This window comes from Eretmochelys imbricata, chromosome 6 (assembly GCF_965152235.1).
Source record: "Eretmochelys imbricata isolate rEreImb1 chromosome 6, rEreImb1.hap1, whole genome shotgun sequence".
Taxonomy (NCBI): domain Eukaryota; kingdom Metazoa; phylum Chordata; order Testudines; family Cheloniidae; genus Eretmochelys; species Eretmochelys imbricata.
Window position 1 is genome coordinate 77,427,311 of NC_135577.1, and position 15,190 is coordinate 77,442,500.

Below are 15,190 nucleotides of genomic sequence, written 5' to 3' on the forward strand. Positions count from 1 at the left end.
TTTTCATACATTAAGACTGTTAGGTTGAACAGGTGGTTAGCATTATCTGTGAGTATTAAACCACAAAAACTTTGCTCAAGTACTGTTATGACGCAGTTTTTCAGATGATCTTCTTAAATATGCCAGAACTATTACTGATGTATCCAATTTGAATGTACACATCCTTCATTGGTACCCACCGCAGACCAGCTCCATAGCTGGTATAAATCAGCATAGGCTCATTAACTTCAAAAGAGCTGCACTAATTTACATCAGCTGAGGATCTGGCCCAGTATGTGAAATGGCATACAGTCATGCTGACTGTCCACACAGCGTCAATGGGACTATTTGAGTGCTTAAAATTAAGCACGGGTAAAAATGTCTAAAGCACGTAAGTCCTATTTTCAAAAGTGGCTTAGGGCTAGGTCCACTAGGGGCCTTCAGTACCTAAACTGCCACTTCTGACACCTAAAATTTACATCCTCAAAACCCCACTTGGCTGCCCCCTAACCTGAAGGCACCTAAGGTTGCCCCAAATAAAGTCCCCTAGGCACCAGAGTTTCTGTTAGTGGGCATGCTCACAGCCACCTAGCTCATCCCTAAGCCCTAGAGATCAAGGATGAAATCTGCACTTTGCCTGAGAAGAGCAGGGGCTTGAACCTCCCAGAAGAGTGCCCAATCACTGTGCTAGAGAGTATCCTGAGGCAGGGGCCTCTCAAGCTCTCTTCCTAAAGCTGTTCCATTTTGTATAAAATAATTAACTCAAGCACTCAGCACCTTGGAGGATCAAGCAGCCTACAGTTGCCAGTTTTATGAGCTCAAACGCAGGTTGATGTGCGTACAGTTGGATGCGCTCCCCACAAGTGGTACAGTTGCAGTTTTCGAGACCTACTCAAAACTTGCCCAAATAGTCAGAATATTGGGAGTTAATGCTGAAAATCCATCCATAACCTTTATTAAAATGATGTAAGATCACATATTGTTTCAAAACTTCTCCCATAATGAGTTACAGAGATACATAGAAAAAAGAAAAGGAGGACTTGTGGCACCTTAGAGACTAACAAATTTATTTGAGCATAAGCTTTTGTGAGCTACAGCTCACGTCATCACTATGCTCAAATAAATTTGTTAGTCTGTATCTGCAAAAAGAAAAGGAGTACTTGTGGCACCTTAGAGACTAACACGGCTGCTACTCTGAAACCAGCGATACATAGAGAGGCTGACTGATTTGTTTAATTTCATGACCGGTATTTCATTTCTATAAACACTGATGACAATGGGAAAATATCACAACACTGTCCAATGTTGATTAAAGATATATGACCACCACATATAGTGCTAATTTCATATTCCTTTTTATGATATAATTTCCTTTTTTTATGGCATATTCAAGTGACAGTAACCAGGTTGGCAAGCCTAAAATGTGAAACCAGATGCTTCGCTAGTTAGCCAGCCTTTAAAAATAAAAAGAGAGAAAGTTTGCATTAGTGTTCATTTGCTCATCAGCTGGGGAACCCACCAACAGCAACCTTAGAGACAAGTGATGCAATTTGGGACAAACTCCCACCAGCCCTCTGTAATTCTTGTGAGCCAGCTGGGTATTGAAATTCATAAGAATCCACCTCTTTGAGTGCTTCAGAGAGCACAAACCTTGTCAATTTCAATCCTCGGCTGGTTCAGAAGAATGGAGCCAGCAGAGAGAACAGAGGGGTGGTGCAACATTCACATGTTTGTCCTCAATCACAACAAATGCAAAACTCCAGGGCCCCTGCAGAGCTCCAGCCAGCTCTATCCCTGACTTACCAGCTGTGCTTTGCATTTACCTCTGATTACCCAGCGAGGCTGACTGGGTAGTAGGGAATGAGCCATGAGGCAAGCATGCATGTGGGAGAGTGAGCAGTCTCACCTTTTTTATTTTAATTTTCCTTTCTCTGAGGCCTGCACAGTTTGGCTTACAGCAGTTTCGGCCCCTGTTATCATAGGCACAACATTAAAAGAAACACTTGCAATAAAGTTTTTAATAGACTATCTAAGGTGGTCCTAAAACATTGTTTCGGTGATACATATAGGATACACTCAATACACAATGGTGTGGAAAGATATAAAGGCTTTATCAGCATGAGACTGGGATGACCTGAGTACATCCCTCCTGCCTTCACCACTCGTGAATAATAATATTGCTAGGACCCCATTATGCTAGGCGCTGTACAGACACTGAAGAAAAGCTTGCCCCACTGAGCTAGCAATTCTCATGTCGATAACACCTTTGAACATGCCAGGCACTCATGCTGAGCCTCAAGACTCTCCTCTTTGATAAAGCCTGCTTACCATAAGCGGAGTGATCAAAGGGGTGAAATGAACATGATCATATATGTATATAAAACCTAAGCAGAGCCTCCCATAACCAAGCAAGGGCAAGGAGTATAAAAGTATGGACATAACTATGTAGCTACAACTTACTTGGGAAGTGATTAGGTACTTCAGTGACAGGAGCTGTAACATGGGTGTGTGTGGGTGTGTGTTCTGAGATTATATATATATATATATTCTGTCCATTACTCCGAATTGTTTCACTAGTTCCCCTTCCTCTCATGTATACTTTAGTAGCCACCAGCCAGAGAAAGTTATCTATAGCTAAATTAAAACATTCTCCAATTATTATGGACTGTTGCTTAATATTCTATTGTTCCACTGACAACATAGTTTTTAATGTATCATTTTATGCTATGCTGTAGAAGATCATCATTATCCTGCCTCCCTTAGGGCCTTGGCTGTGCAAGTATTTATTTGTTTCCACAAGCTAACATGTGCTCATCTTGGAAGATAGTGGTGCTGCAATTTTTCCTCACTCAACACGCCCCCCCCCTTTGTTTTTTAACCCTTTTCCTCCTCTTGTCAGCCTGCAGTATTAAGGAGTCTGAGTATGGCATATACCTGGCATATATCTGAAACGCTGAACACATACTGGCTTCTTAGCAAACGTTCTACATGCAGGGTTATGCACTCCTTAACACGGTAACTCCGTGCGGCATCTGCTTGTGGCCTACAGAATTTTTTTCCCTTTAATAAACTTGAGACTGGATGAAGGGGTCAGCTTCACAGAGGTGACTCTGCAGTTGCTTCTGTGGGAGAAATGGGAGCTCAACACCCCACTTCGGGTACTCAGCACCTTATAGAAGCTGCTCCGCTCCTTGCAATATGACCCTGAACAGAACTTTACTCCATGCTGTCAAGGTGATGTTCTGACTGTAATCATGCCAAAATCCATTGCTTATTAAATACCTTTTCCCAAAATGTTTCTCAAAAAGAAACTGAGGTTGATATAAGCTGGAAGTGTCTGCCACAGAAGCTCTGCCTCTGCATCAGTGTGAACATCTTTAGGATCAGCAGTTCTCAGACTTTCAGTCGTGTGTTTCTATACATTTATTTTGGCTGTAGTTTTTGTAAACTAAGCTGTTAAGATCCAATTTCCTAAGGTCCACTGGTTGATAGGTAAAATACATATTTCCCAGCCTAATCCTTTTTCCTTTAGATTTGAAGCTTTAATGACAATGAAAAAGATATACAAGCATGGCCAAGACAGGACAGTGGCTACAAAGAATAGTTCACTTTGGACAAGATTTGCTGTCAGGGTAAATGGAGCATTCCTTCTGAACTCACAGACTGGTGGTGCATGTACAGGTTGGTTGTAGATGGTTGCTACAATAAGGCTTCTTTCATACAGGTGTGTTTATGCCCCAGGCTTGCTGGCCACAGTCCATTCCATTTACAGAAGCTGAATTAAACAATAACTACCACATTGCAAAAAGAAGAAGGGGGGGAAGGGTGGGTGGGAAAGGTGAGCGTCAAAGGAGATGCCTGAGAGCTTTGTTAGGGCCAAGAAAAACCCTGTTGCAGTTGTCAGAGCTTGTTGATGTTGCAGAGAACGGCACTTTTTTTTTTTTTTGTCTGCTGGATTTTGTGGTTCTGCCTTAGGAAAGAAAGTAAAATAGAACGGAAGAACAAAGTCCTACTCTATAAATCAGCAGCTGCTCCTTGCCAGATCAAAGGAGTGACATTTTTGCTCCTGGACTACTTGTCCACTTTAGGTGCTTGACAGACAGCTAACAGCTGGCCTGCTACACAGCATAGGCGAATCGAGCTACATCTTCTTCAGAATAGATGACAAGCTAATCAGAGATATCCATAACATGGGACATGTGAGTGCACCTTGATCTCTTCAGACACATCCAATACATAATTGCTAAACATTTTTGTGCATTTTTGGCAAGTTAATACTTCGGTCGTTTCCGCTGAGAAGTAGGATTTGGAATGAATTTGTTTAGTTCATCATGAAGATGCAAAGTTAAACAGAGGTTAAATTTATAGCTGAGCTCTCTCCTTCAGGTTAATTTATAAATAGCTGAAAACTGAATATAAACTAGTTAGGAATTTCTGTAAGTGACTTTAATTTGATTGACTATTACAAAAATATGGATTTTCAAAAATGCCCAAAGTTAGGATCCCAAATCTGCATTTAAGGGCCTGAATAAGTGGCCTGATTTTTGAAAGTGCTGAACACTTAGCCGCTCCCAGTTTTCAAAATCTCATCCTGTGAGTTTAACATGACAAATAACACATCTTGAAATTCAAGTGTTAGTTAAGAATCAATAGAAAGGTCTGAATTCACTTTTAATGTGGACAGTCCAGTGCAAGCAAAGTAGAGTACATGCCAAATTAGCTAAAATTGTGTTCAGAGTCTCCATAAGATGTATGTATACAGACCTGGAATTTTAATGTCAGTAGTAAAACTTTCAAAGTAATTTAGTTTCTAGTTGCTTCCCATTTGCAATAAATCAAGTACAGGATGAGGTAATATACTACAACTTATGTCTATTGACTTAGCATTTTATCTTTAAGATATGAATAGCTAAGGAACTCTGTCTGTTTGTCTCCTCCCTTCCTTTCAAGTACCTTTGAAAGATCGGTTTTACGGTGCATGATAAATAACCATATATGAATAATCTGATGGCATTCTGAAAGAGTAACAGACATTGCTACAAAAATCATGACCTGCTGGGATGCTTTGTTATGTGGTATGAGGTGTGATTACATTCACTGAATTGTGTTTATTATCATTCAGAATTCCAAGGGAAATAAAAGATAATTTCCTACCTAGGTTAAAATATCATGAAAGCTTATAATGAAAAATCTGTGTGTAGAGGTTTCTTTGTGTAGCGGGAATTCTTCATTAAACTCACTGTTAACAGATTTATTCCTCTAACTGGTTCTCATTCATGATGGGGTTTCACAGTATATTTGAAATCATGGGTAATGCAATCCCCTTTCCACCGTACAATTTAACAAAGTACAAATGGGGTTGTACTCAGTCATGGAGCTAGCTCACTTTTTGTGGCCAAAATGGAATTGTAGCAATGAAGATACAACTTTTACTCAGATAAATTAATTGCACTCTCAAATTAATTGCATACAGGATATGACTATTAGACAACATATGTAAAGTGGCAACACTAGGCTTGCGTGACCTATGTGTTAGCGTATGGTCCCCCTCTTCCAAGGACACAGATATGCACTCAGCCCGCCAGCCATGGAGCCAGGGCACCATCCCATATTCTCATGCATGGTCCCATCTGACTCCAGCAGGTCACAGCACACAGTGATTTCTCCCATCTGCACGTCCCATTCGGAAAGCTATGTTTTGGCTCCACCTCCTGGCTTCCTGCTACATGCAGTGGAGGAGGTCACCAGGGGCCACTGAGCACATAAACAAGTATGTGGAAGTGGGCAGAGGCAGGCAGCCAGGACGAGGGATTACTGTGTGCCCGTTGAAATGGGGGAAAACAGTCAGGAGTGATGATTGTATTGGGTTCTGCAAAACCTAAGGTCAACACTGTATGTTTCAGTCTTCGCTTTCTCTGTCTACAAAAAAAAATGGTTTCATTTTCTTGCCCCCAAACTACTGCAGAGGGGAGATTCCCATACAGTCCACATGTGCAAACACCTACTGTATGGAATAAACAAGTGTAACTCTGTAGCATTTGCACTTTCAGTATATGTACTACAAGCACTGGCTGTTAAAACAAAACAAAGCAAAAAACCCTCAAACTCTTGGCTTGAGCCCAATCATTTCCCCATGCTCCAGAATATAACCTGGTAGAAGAGCTACATGTTTAAAGACACACATTTTCTGTGAGTTAAATAAATACCAGTGTTGACAACTCTCATGATTTTATCAGGAGTTTCATGGTATTTTATGTTTAACTTAAGTCCCATCTCCCAGAGAAAAAGTGGTTAGGTGAGAATCTTGACTTTCTTTCTTTCTTTCTTTCTTTCTTTCTTTCTTTCTTTCTTTCTTTCTTTCTTTCTTTCTTTCTTTTCTTTCTAAAGTAAGTTTCTAGCCCTCATGCTTGTGGATAAATGCTTGAAAATGTAACTCAAGTGTTCCCCAAAGTCTCAAAAAACCAGAAGGTAAATAAAGATATATATATATATATATATAATGATTTTTAAGTCACTCTCATGCTTTTGGGCATCCTGTCTCATGGTTTTTGAACATTTGGGATTGGCAATACTGAAATACACAGACTTTTGAGCGCTCATAGTGTAATTTCCAAAATTGCCACCTTCTATTAGGGTGATACTTTTACAAGTGACATACAAGACATGGCAGAGGTCTGTGGAACCATCAATGAACAAAGACTATCTATCTAATAGGCAGTCAGCCCTGCCACTTTTAAAATAGCCTAATCTTCCCTGGGATACTTACAACGCCTCTAATAAAGTTATCCAATCCTGTGTTAAGAAGTTTTGTCAAGAAATACTTCCCTCTTTTTTCCCCTCTTTGAAAATCAATCATATAAGTGACTCCACTGCTCAATATTCTTAACTTAAGGAAGCCTTTTTGAGTGGCTCACATCCAAGTGTCTACATTCAGCTTTATACTTTCTTATAAGGAATGCTGCACATAAGAGTTGGCAAACAGGTGTGGCATAGAGTTAGTGAAGCAGAAACAAGGGGTTTATCAGCCATTTTTATATATTCACACATACACAAAAGGACACCTAAACCTAATTCTGTCAGTTCAAAACACACACTAGAGTGAAAAGGTTAAACAAACCAAGATGGTTAGATTTCAGCTGCAAAAATAAAAATCTGATTGATAAACAATGAATAGTTTTAAAGGGGGGGTATATTTATAGATATTAAAACGTTGCTGCAGTTTTATTCTCTCAGATTCCACACTTCCAGATAGCTCTGTTCCTCTGAGATTACACATTCAGGGTATGGTAGGAACGAGTCACATACATAAGCATCATGAACAGTGCTCAGCAAAAAAATCACAACGAAATTAGAAAACTTTTCCGTGTGAATTTTTTTGTCCATTTCATTTCAAATTCACAAAATATAATTAGATTTCACAACTAACCAGACAAATTATGTGTTTTTTCTCAGAAAATTGTTGAGTGACAGTGGGCTTAGTTTAAATGGAAACCAAAAAAGTTTTTTTTAGCCAAAACATTGACATTTTTCACAGTTTGAATGTTGAAATGTCATTAGGACGAAGATTAATTCTCCCATCAAAAATTACACACATTGGAGTTTTTACCTGCTTTAGGCCCATATTCAGCAATGAATGGAAGTACGTGTTTAAATCCCAGTGAGTGTTAAGCACAGGCTGAAGGGCTTTGCTGAATGGGGGCAATGTGAAAACAGCCATTTCATGCAGTGTTAAGTGCCATGTAATGATGTTAAACAAACCTGCCAGGAAAAAAAAAAGTGTATTATATTTTGTGAACAAACTATCACTACTTACTCCTACCACTATCTGTGAACAACAATTTTTTTTTACTCAAAACAAAACTGTATTTTGCTTTGATACATGGAGCACTGAATATTTCAAAAGATTCCACTGGATGGCTCAGGGTCGTGGAAATGGGATGCAGAGAATTTTACTCTTAGTTAGCGGCTTGTAATCTAACCTGATATGGTAGTGGCCAAAACTATGAAAGGGCACAGAGCCCGGATTACTATTTTACCCCTAGAATTGACACCTCCTAATTCAGGGTTGAGGCACATAGGTTGAGCTTTGTGGAAAAACTTGCAGTAACACGCTCACTGTTGTATCTAGTAGCTGGGTAGAAGACTTCAGGCTCCAGGGCTCTCAGTCTGGTAACTTTCGTAAGTACTAAGGGACAGATTTTCAAAGGTATTTAGGTGCCTAAAGCTGCAGTTGGCTGCCGAGTGGGATTTTCAAAAACACCTAAGTAGGTGAGGTGCCTAACTCCTATTGATTTGGATTGACTGGATTGATATGGAAAGGCATCTTTAGCTGCCTAAAAGCCTTTGAAAATCAGGCTCTGTTTGTATGACAGACAGACTATGCTGCTGTAGTGCTTCAGTGTAGACACTTGCTACAGTGGCAGAAGTGGTTTTTCCTTCACTGTAATGAGTCCTCCCCCCCCCCCCCCCCCCGGAGGCAGTAGCTAGGTTTACGGAAGAACTCTTCCATCAGCCTAGCAGTATCTATACTGGGGCTTAAGTTGGGTTAACTACATCTCTCAGGGGTGTGAATTTTCGATAGGCCAGATCTCACATTTAATAATAAAGAAAATATATTAACATGATTATTATTATAATTACTATTACTTGTTGTTATTAAGTTAGTGCCACAATCCTTAGTGAGCTGTAGCTCATGAAAGCTTATGCTCAAATAAATTGGTTAGTCTCTAAGGTGCCACAAGTCCTCCTTTTCTTTTTGTGGATACGGACTACCACGGCTGCTACTCTGAATCTTTAGTCAGGATCTCTGTCCTTTACAAACACCCAGGCAGACATGGTTCCTGCCCCAAACAGCTTACAATGTAATTTGAGACAAGGCACTGCTGTATTTAATCTTTGGAGTTGACTGGAAGTGTATTCTTTTTGTTGATCTATTCCTTTCTCTTTTTTTCAGTGTTAAAGAGTTGAGGGTCTTTCTATGAATGCAGTGGGTTGATTGATGTAAAGAATTTTTGTTATTTTAACATGTCATTGTCTGTTATGGATATTTTAAGTGGAATCAAGAGAGCATAGTGATACTGATGAAGTTTAGAGCTAAACTCTGTGGCCTCATATTCTACCTCCTTCTTCTCAAGAAGGGAAATTCACTTTGCTGTGGAGGACCAGCACAAGATCCTCTCTACCACTTAGGTCTCACATTGCCAGCCTATAACCTAAGGTAGTGACTGGGGCTGAATGCCACTCTGTGCTTCAACCAGCCAGTCTGGTCCCAGGTTGGGGATGAATTTTATGTTTCCAAACATTGCTGTTTTTCACCCACGTAAAACCAGACTGTTGTGGCCTTATGCAGGTGAAATGAATTTCCTCCAATAGCCTTACAGTAGGGTTGAAGCAACCTGCCCAGTATAGGTCAGTGCAGGATCTAGTGCACTTGCAGATACTAATCCCCGACTGACTCACAAATGGAATGAGCCATATCTTAAAAAATGAAATTTTGTACAATGCAACCAGTGGCAAACCTCAAAAATTGTATTTTAATGTGTCATGCTTGAGCATGCAGACCAAGAGATCTGTATCTTCTGAATATTTTCTTTTGCAGTTTGCATTAGTATTTCTCTGAAATTTTAGCAGAATAAACAATGGTTTATCATAAAATTAAAATGTATTAGGTAAATGTGACTTTAAAATCATTCTGAAGTGACTTCAGATAGAATATCGTAACTACATGTATTGATGCAATTAAATATTGTGTATGACTTCTTACAAAATATAGAACACAGGTTTGTGTTTAAAAAACAGTGATGTCATTTGAATAGCTGCAATTTTTACAAATATTAGAATGGTGCTAATTAGAGGTGAGAAGAAGCTTAGGTCAGCTGGTCTGCCTAAGCAAAATGCCTAACTACACTTAGAATATTCTGCAAACTGTAGAATTCACTAGTTTACCGCTACTGCTCTTTTTTGGCTGAGCACAGATAAAACACTATCAAGTAATGAGATTTCTTTTAAATGTCCACGTCATCTTACATGTTGATCTATATCCTGTTTGACTTGCTCACACAAAAAGCTCCAATGAAATAAGTGGAACCACTTGAGTGAGAAAGGCGAATAGATTTTGACCCTGTGTCATTTATGTGACTGCTTTATGTAACAAAGTTAACAGAAATACCTCCTTTCATAGCCAATGCCTACTGTTTCAATTAGTAGGGGTGGTAATCTGAAATCTGCAAGATGTTGGGAGTGAGAGTTGCATTATACATAGTACACCAATTACATGTATTCTCCTTAACAATACATACCTCGTTTATCATTCCAGGGTAAGGGCCAAATTCTGCATGTGCATGAATGCAGAGCTTGTGAAAGGTATCAAATTGACAGCCTGGAGGCTGAAGTCCCCTCTTTATACCCAGAACAGGTATGGCACATATAGCAGCAATGTGAGTTTCACTCCTACACCGCTGCCAATGTGCCTGAATGTTAATATGGATGGAGAGAGGAAAGATGGTTATGTGGATGGTGGACTGGACAGATCACAGGATGGGGAGTGGAGAAATCTAGGTTCACGTTCTGGCTTTGACACAGATTCCCTGTATGGCCTTGGGCAAGTCACTTAATCTCCCTCCGTATCAGTTCTTTTCTATAACTGGGAACAACAATAATGCTACCTTTATCCTACCTTTTGTTTATCCTGGCTACTCAGACTGGGACAGGAAATGTCTCTCATTATGTGTTTGTACAGGACATAGTGAAACAGGGCCCTGATCTTGGTTGGAACTGCTATGTGCTCCTAGAATACAAATAATTATTATGATTAATAATAGAGCAGTTCTCTCTATTGGAGATGATTCGTTCACCTTTTCCCTTTCAGTCTTTGCTGGCTGGGTGAAAGCAACCATCAAGGTTGGCAATTAATGCTAAGGAACAGAGCTGTGAATTCTTGTTTCATAGGGGCCCAAATAATGCTGAAAATAGTGTTATTTGTACTTTTGTTTAATTTTTTCACTGGTCTTGTAATATCCCTTAAAAACATTTCTGCCAAAGTAACATTACAGTGTTTCTGTAATATATGAACTGAAATATTTTACGAGGACTAGATCTTGCTTTATTTTGGTCCCAAAAATAACACCCTGAGGCATTTAAAAGAAAAGCCTTCTGAAAATGTAAAGTCTAGACTCTAGGGCAGGGACTATGGCTTCCATTTGTCTATTATGCATCATTCACATTGATGGTGCATGAAAATTATAAGACACAAACACTATTCTATGCATTTCTGCCAGTTGTGCTGGCAGTTTATGTGATATAGTCATTGCTAATGAATATTGGACCTGATTTTCAACCTGAACGGAACTCTACATCTGCTTTTGCATCTGCAGTTTTATTGATACAAATAATTTCAGATGACATTTTGCAGATATAGTTACTTGAGGGCATAAGTGATGCAATTTTAGGCTGGGATTTTCAAAGGGAATTAAATTTCAATGGGATTTGGGTGCCTAACTCTCCTATGTTCCTTTGAAAACCTAGATGTCTAGGTACTTGACTGTACCCCTGCCCCCTACAGCAAGGTACTTGCATGTCTAAGTGACATCAATTGCTCTTGCAATTTTTTGTATGTGCAAAATTGGAGGAACAAAAAGGAGCGCCTAGAAAGTAGGGTTCAAATTCAAGTGCTATGTTCATTAGCAATTATATCTATGGTGGTCTTTCAGCATTTACTGGAAATATGTGGCTTTATAATTTAGTACAAGTCTCCCTAGTGGATTTTTTTCTGTAAGGCAGTACAGCTTTGGGGGCTCACTTTCAGGGCTTCAGCTTCCTCATCAAAAAATACCTCCTGAATCATCGAGTAGTTCATACAGAAGAGCTAGAATTACTCCTGTGGGTTTAATAAACCTAGGGCAAAATGTCTTCCTTTGGAAGTGAACGGCTGACAAGTGCATGCAGAAACAGAGGCTGGGTTTTCAGAATTCATCCCATAAAGCCAGTATCCTGGTTGAATACGTAACACTGTCAAACCAAATTTTGTATGCTCATACATGTGAGCCAGTTGAGTCACTTTACTTTCCGGACTTAAAATGTTCTCAATGCCCTGCATTGTTGTGTAAACCCCATTGAAAAACCACTTCAGAGGACGCCCATTTTTTTACTAATGTAAACATTCTGACCAGTATCCAAAGCTATGACCTCTAGGTGAACCTTTAACCTTCCCCTTAATTATTTGTTTGAAGGCAGTGTGGAGTTCTCCTGCTGAGACTGAAGAACCATAATGCCTTGCAGCCCTGTGAGTAAGGGAGTGTTGGGAGGGAAGTGGAAAGGGACATAAATAAGGGGACCACCAGATGTAAATAATAAAAGTGGTTGGGGTTTAAATAAAAACTGAAAAAGCAATTTAGTTGCCCTAAAGAGTGGCTAGATTGAAGAAAATAGGGGCTCGGAAGACAAAAAGTGGGGGAGGGTCTCTTGTCTATGATTTTTTACAGGCCGTCCAAATAAGCACTCACTGCATTCTTTAAAACCTTGCCATCTGTATACATCATTAGAAGCTCATAGGAGAAGAGAAAACAGTCTTATCAGGCTTTTCTCTTAATCTCTATTGGCCTTAACTTTAGCTGATAAAAGGCATGCTGGATACAGAAGGTTCAGGTCAGCCCCCATTTGGTCAACGTGCTAACATTGCTGGAAAGCAGCTAAGCAAATTAAGTCCTATCAGAGACCTTTGTCTTTGGGGACGGAAACTGTGTCTAGAAGTCACAGTGTTAGAGTAGGAAATACCTCCACCAAGCTGAAATCACTGCTAGCTGAAGAAATGAGCAACAGAATCAATTCTTTGTTTTTATTTTTAATACTTGAAGTCTCCTCTTGACTAATTCAGAGGCAGGATGACATTTTTGACAACTGAGCTACACTTTCCTTGAAGAATAAAGAATGCCTTTGTTTTGGATGTAAACATAGAGATGCAAAAAAGCCCTTTGGTGTTATTTGTAGCATTTATGCATCTGTCTAATGGAATTCCCACCAGTGTGATTACAGGAGATCTAAACAAAGGTGTACTGTCTTTTGTTATCTTTGATGGACTTTAACCTGAGGGGAGCGACACAGTGGCTAGTATAGCATATGTCGGATGCCCAGCTGTGTAAGTGTTAGAATTCTACGAAGTGAGCTGATTAATTGAATTTTCCATTATTGACTGAAAAACTCCCATTAACTTCAGTGGACTTTGGATCAGGCCCAATGGCAGCTAAGGAGGCTGTTTTGGATGATGAGCATGTTAGTATTTCTGAAGAGGATTAAACACTAGTATTCAACTTCATTAGCACTCCTTAAGGGTCACTAGACTGAAGTCTGAACTGTGAAATACCAGACAAAACCTGAACATAAGCTTGAAAGTGTTCTTAAAACACAAAGAACAGGGATAAAAATAAAAACAAGTGTGGTTTGTGAGCCATAGAAAATTGCCTTGTTTTGAATAAATTGTATAAATAATATGGGGGGGATGGGTATTTTTACTGGGTTTGAGCTGATGTGGATTGTTGTGCATTAAACTAACAGAAAATATGCAAACTTTTTTTGTGGGTTACCAACCAAATTAAATTCAGGCTTACTAGCCAAACAACTGGCTTTACCTAATGCTCAAACGCTTCGGCCACTACTCCAGCTATGGTACCTGATTTGAGGAAAAGTTCTTTTGGGCCTAATATTAAACACATGTACCTATGACTCCCTCTTTCTACTGAGTTGAAAGGTGCCTCAGTTTATGGTCAGCAGTTGCTTAATGCTCTGCCTTGGGTGTCCCACTCTTGGCTGAAAAGGTCGCCCCCAGCTGGCACTGACCTCTAAATGACCCCTGACTTTACAGGCTTAAACTGCAGGAGTTGCAGAAGAGCAGAAGTCTTTCTGGGCCAGCACTTATTGCTGCTGTGCTGGTGATAAAACTTCAGACAGCCTAATTGATGGCTTTGCTGACCTAACAATACCTTGTGAAAGCACAGAGTGGCAAAGCCTGGTCTTCATTTATGGCCAGCTGCAAGGGTAGCTGAATCCCCTATGATGAAGAAAAAAAAAGTCTTCTAGCCTGTGAACTTTAACCAGGTTCCTAGTTACTCTAAGAAGTTAGAGAAACAATTGTCTTGTAACACAAGTTTTCATTCACATTTACTTGTTCACAGCCTTCTGGTAGATCCAGTCTTAAACTGGCTAGTAAGATAAGCATGTTAACAAGTTACAATTTCTGAGCACTTTGAGGGAAATCTTCTAAAGTGAAGTTATATATTTTTTTACATGCTGCTGTATTGCACTGAATCCCTGCCAGAGTTAAAGCAAAGGTGTTCTTAAAAGACAGAAGCAAGCTGATGAATGGACTTCTATTCTTTCTGTTCTGTTTTAGGTTTATTAATGCCAGAAGAAGAATAGTACAGCCTATGATTGACCAGTCAAATCGAGCAGGCAAGTTCCAAGTAGTATCTGTATTCAAGTCCCACAGGCGCAAATCCTCATCAAGTTATTCTTCAGGAGTCCCATCACCTGGTAAATAAATGCCTCAACTAGGCATTCTGGGAGATTATTTTTTCTTATGTCCCCAGAATTCCGCTGTAGGAAGCAACTTCACTAATTGGTGCTAATTGGAGATTTCCCACCCTGACTCTACTGAAACTGCTTTTTATTTTCTCTCTGAATTGGTAATTGGGTACAAGTACTAGTGCCACAAGCAGTTTGTTTGACTGTGAGCTCTTGAATTACTCATTGCTTGTCTGCATCCAATCAGCAGGACAATCTCATTTTCTTGCTACCCACAACTCCTTGGTGTATGCATTGCTTTCACTTCTGTAGGGCTAGCTGTAAAACTCATTGTATCCATTCATTTGCTTTGACTATTCACAATATGCAACTACCGTCTGACATGCTACCATACTGACCAAAAAAAAATTATTAAAAGATTATTACTTTTGTTTAAGAATGCACCAAATCTATTCCCGTTAAAATACATGATTTCTGTAGCAACATTTTTATTTATTTTTTTTAGTTTCTTTTAAAACATTCATAAGCCGTAACTGTTCAGAACTACAACTGGTACAGTGCTAATCATTCTACTTTGTAATATGCATTTCCTTAGCTTACGAGGGAGTTGTGGTTTCCTGCAATGAGGTTATGGGATAAAACTGTTCTCCATGTGGTGATGACTGTTGTCACTAACAAGGGCTTTAACTTGATGGTG

General features: G+C 39.6%; 1 protein-coding gene across 14 annotated transcripts in view; it reads left to right on the forward strand.

The window, feature by feature from the left end:
* MEIS2 (Meis homeobox 2) overlaps positions 1 to 15,190 on the forward strand; it is a 181,406-nt gene that overhangs the window by 161,420 nt on the left and 4,796 nt on the right. For 7 of the 14 annotated variants that reach the window (XM_077820290.1, XM_077820291.1, XM_077820292.1 and 4 more), the window contains one exon: positions 14,363 to 14,421. In XM_077820290.1, coding sequence (XP_077676416.1) covers positions 14,363 to 14,421 — 59 coding nt within the window. Of the gene's footprint in view, positions 1 to 14,362; positions 14,426 to 15,190 lie in introns of all 14 variants that reach the window. The other 7 variants (XM_077820301.1, XM_077820298.1, XM_077820299.1 and 4 more) reach the window with 1 other exon arrangement.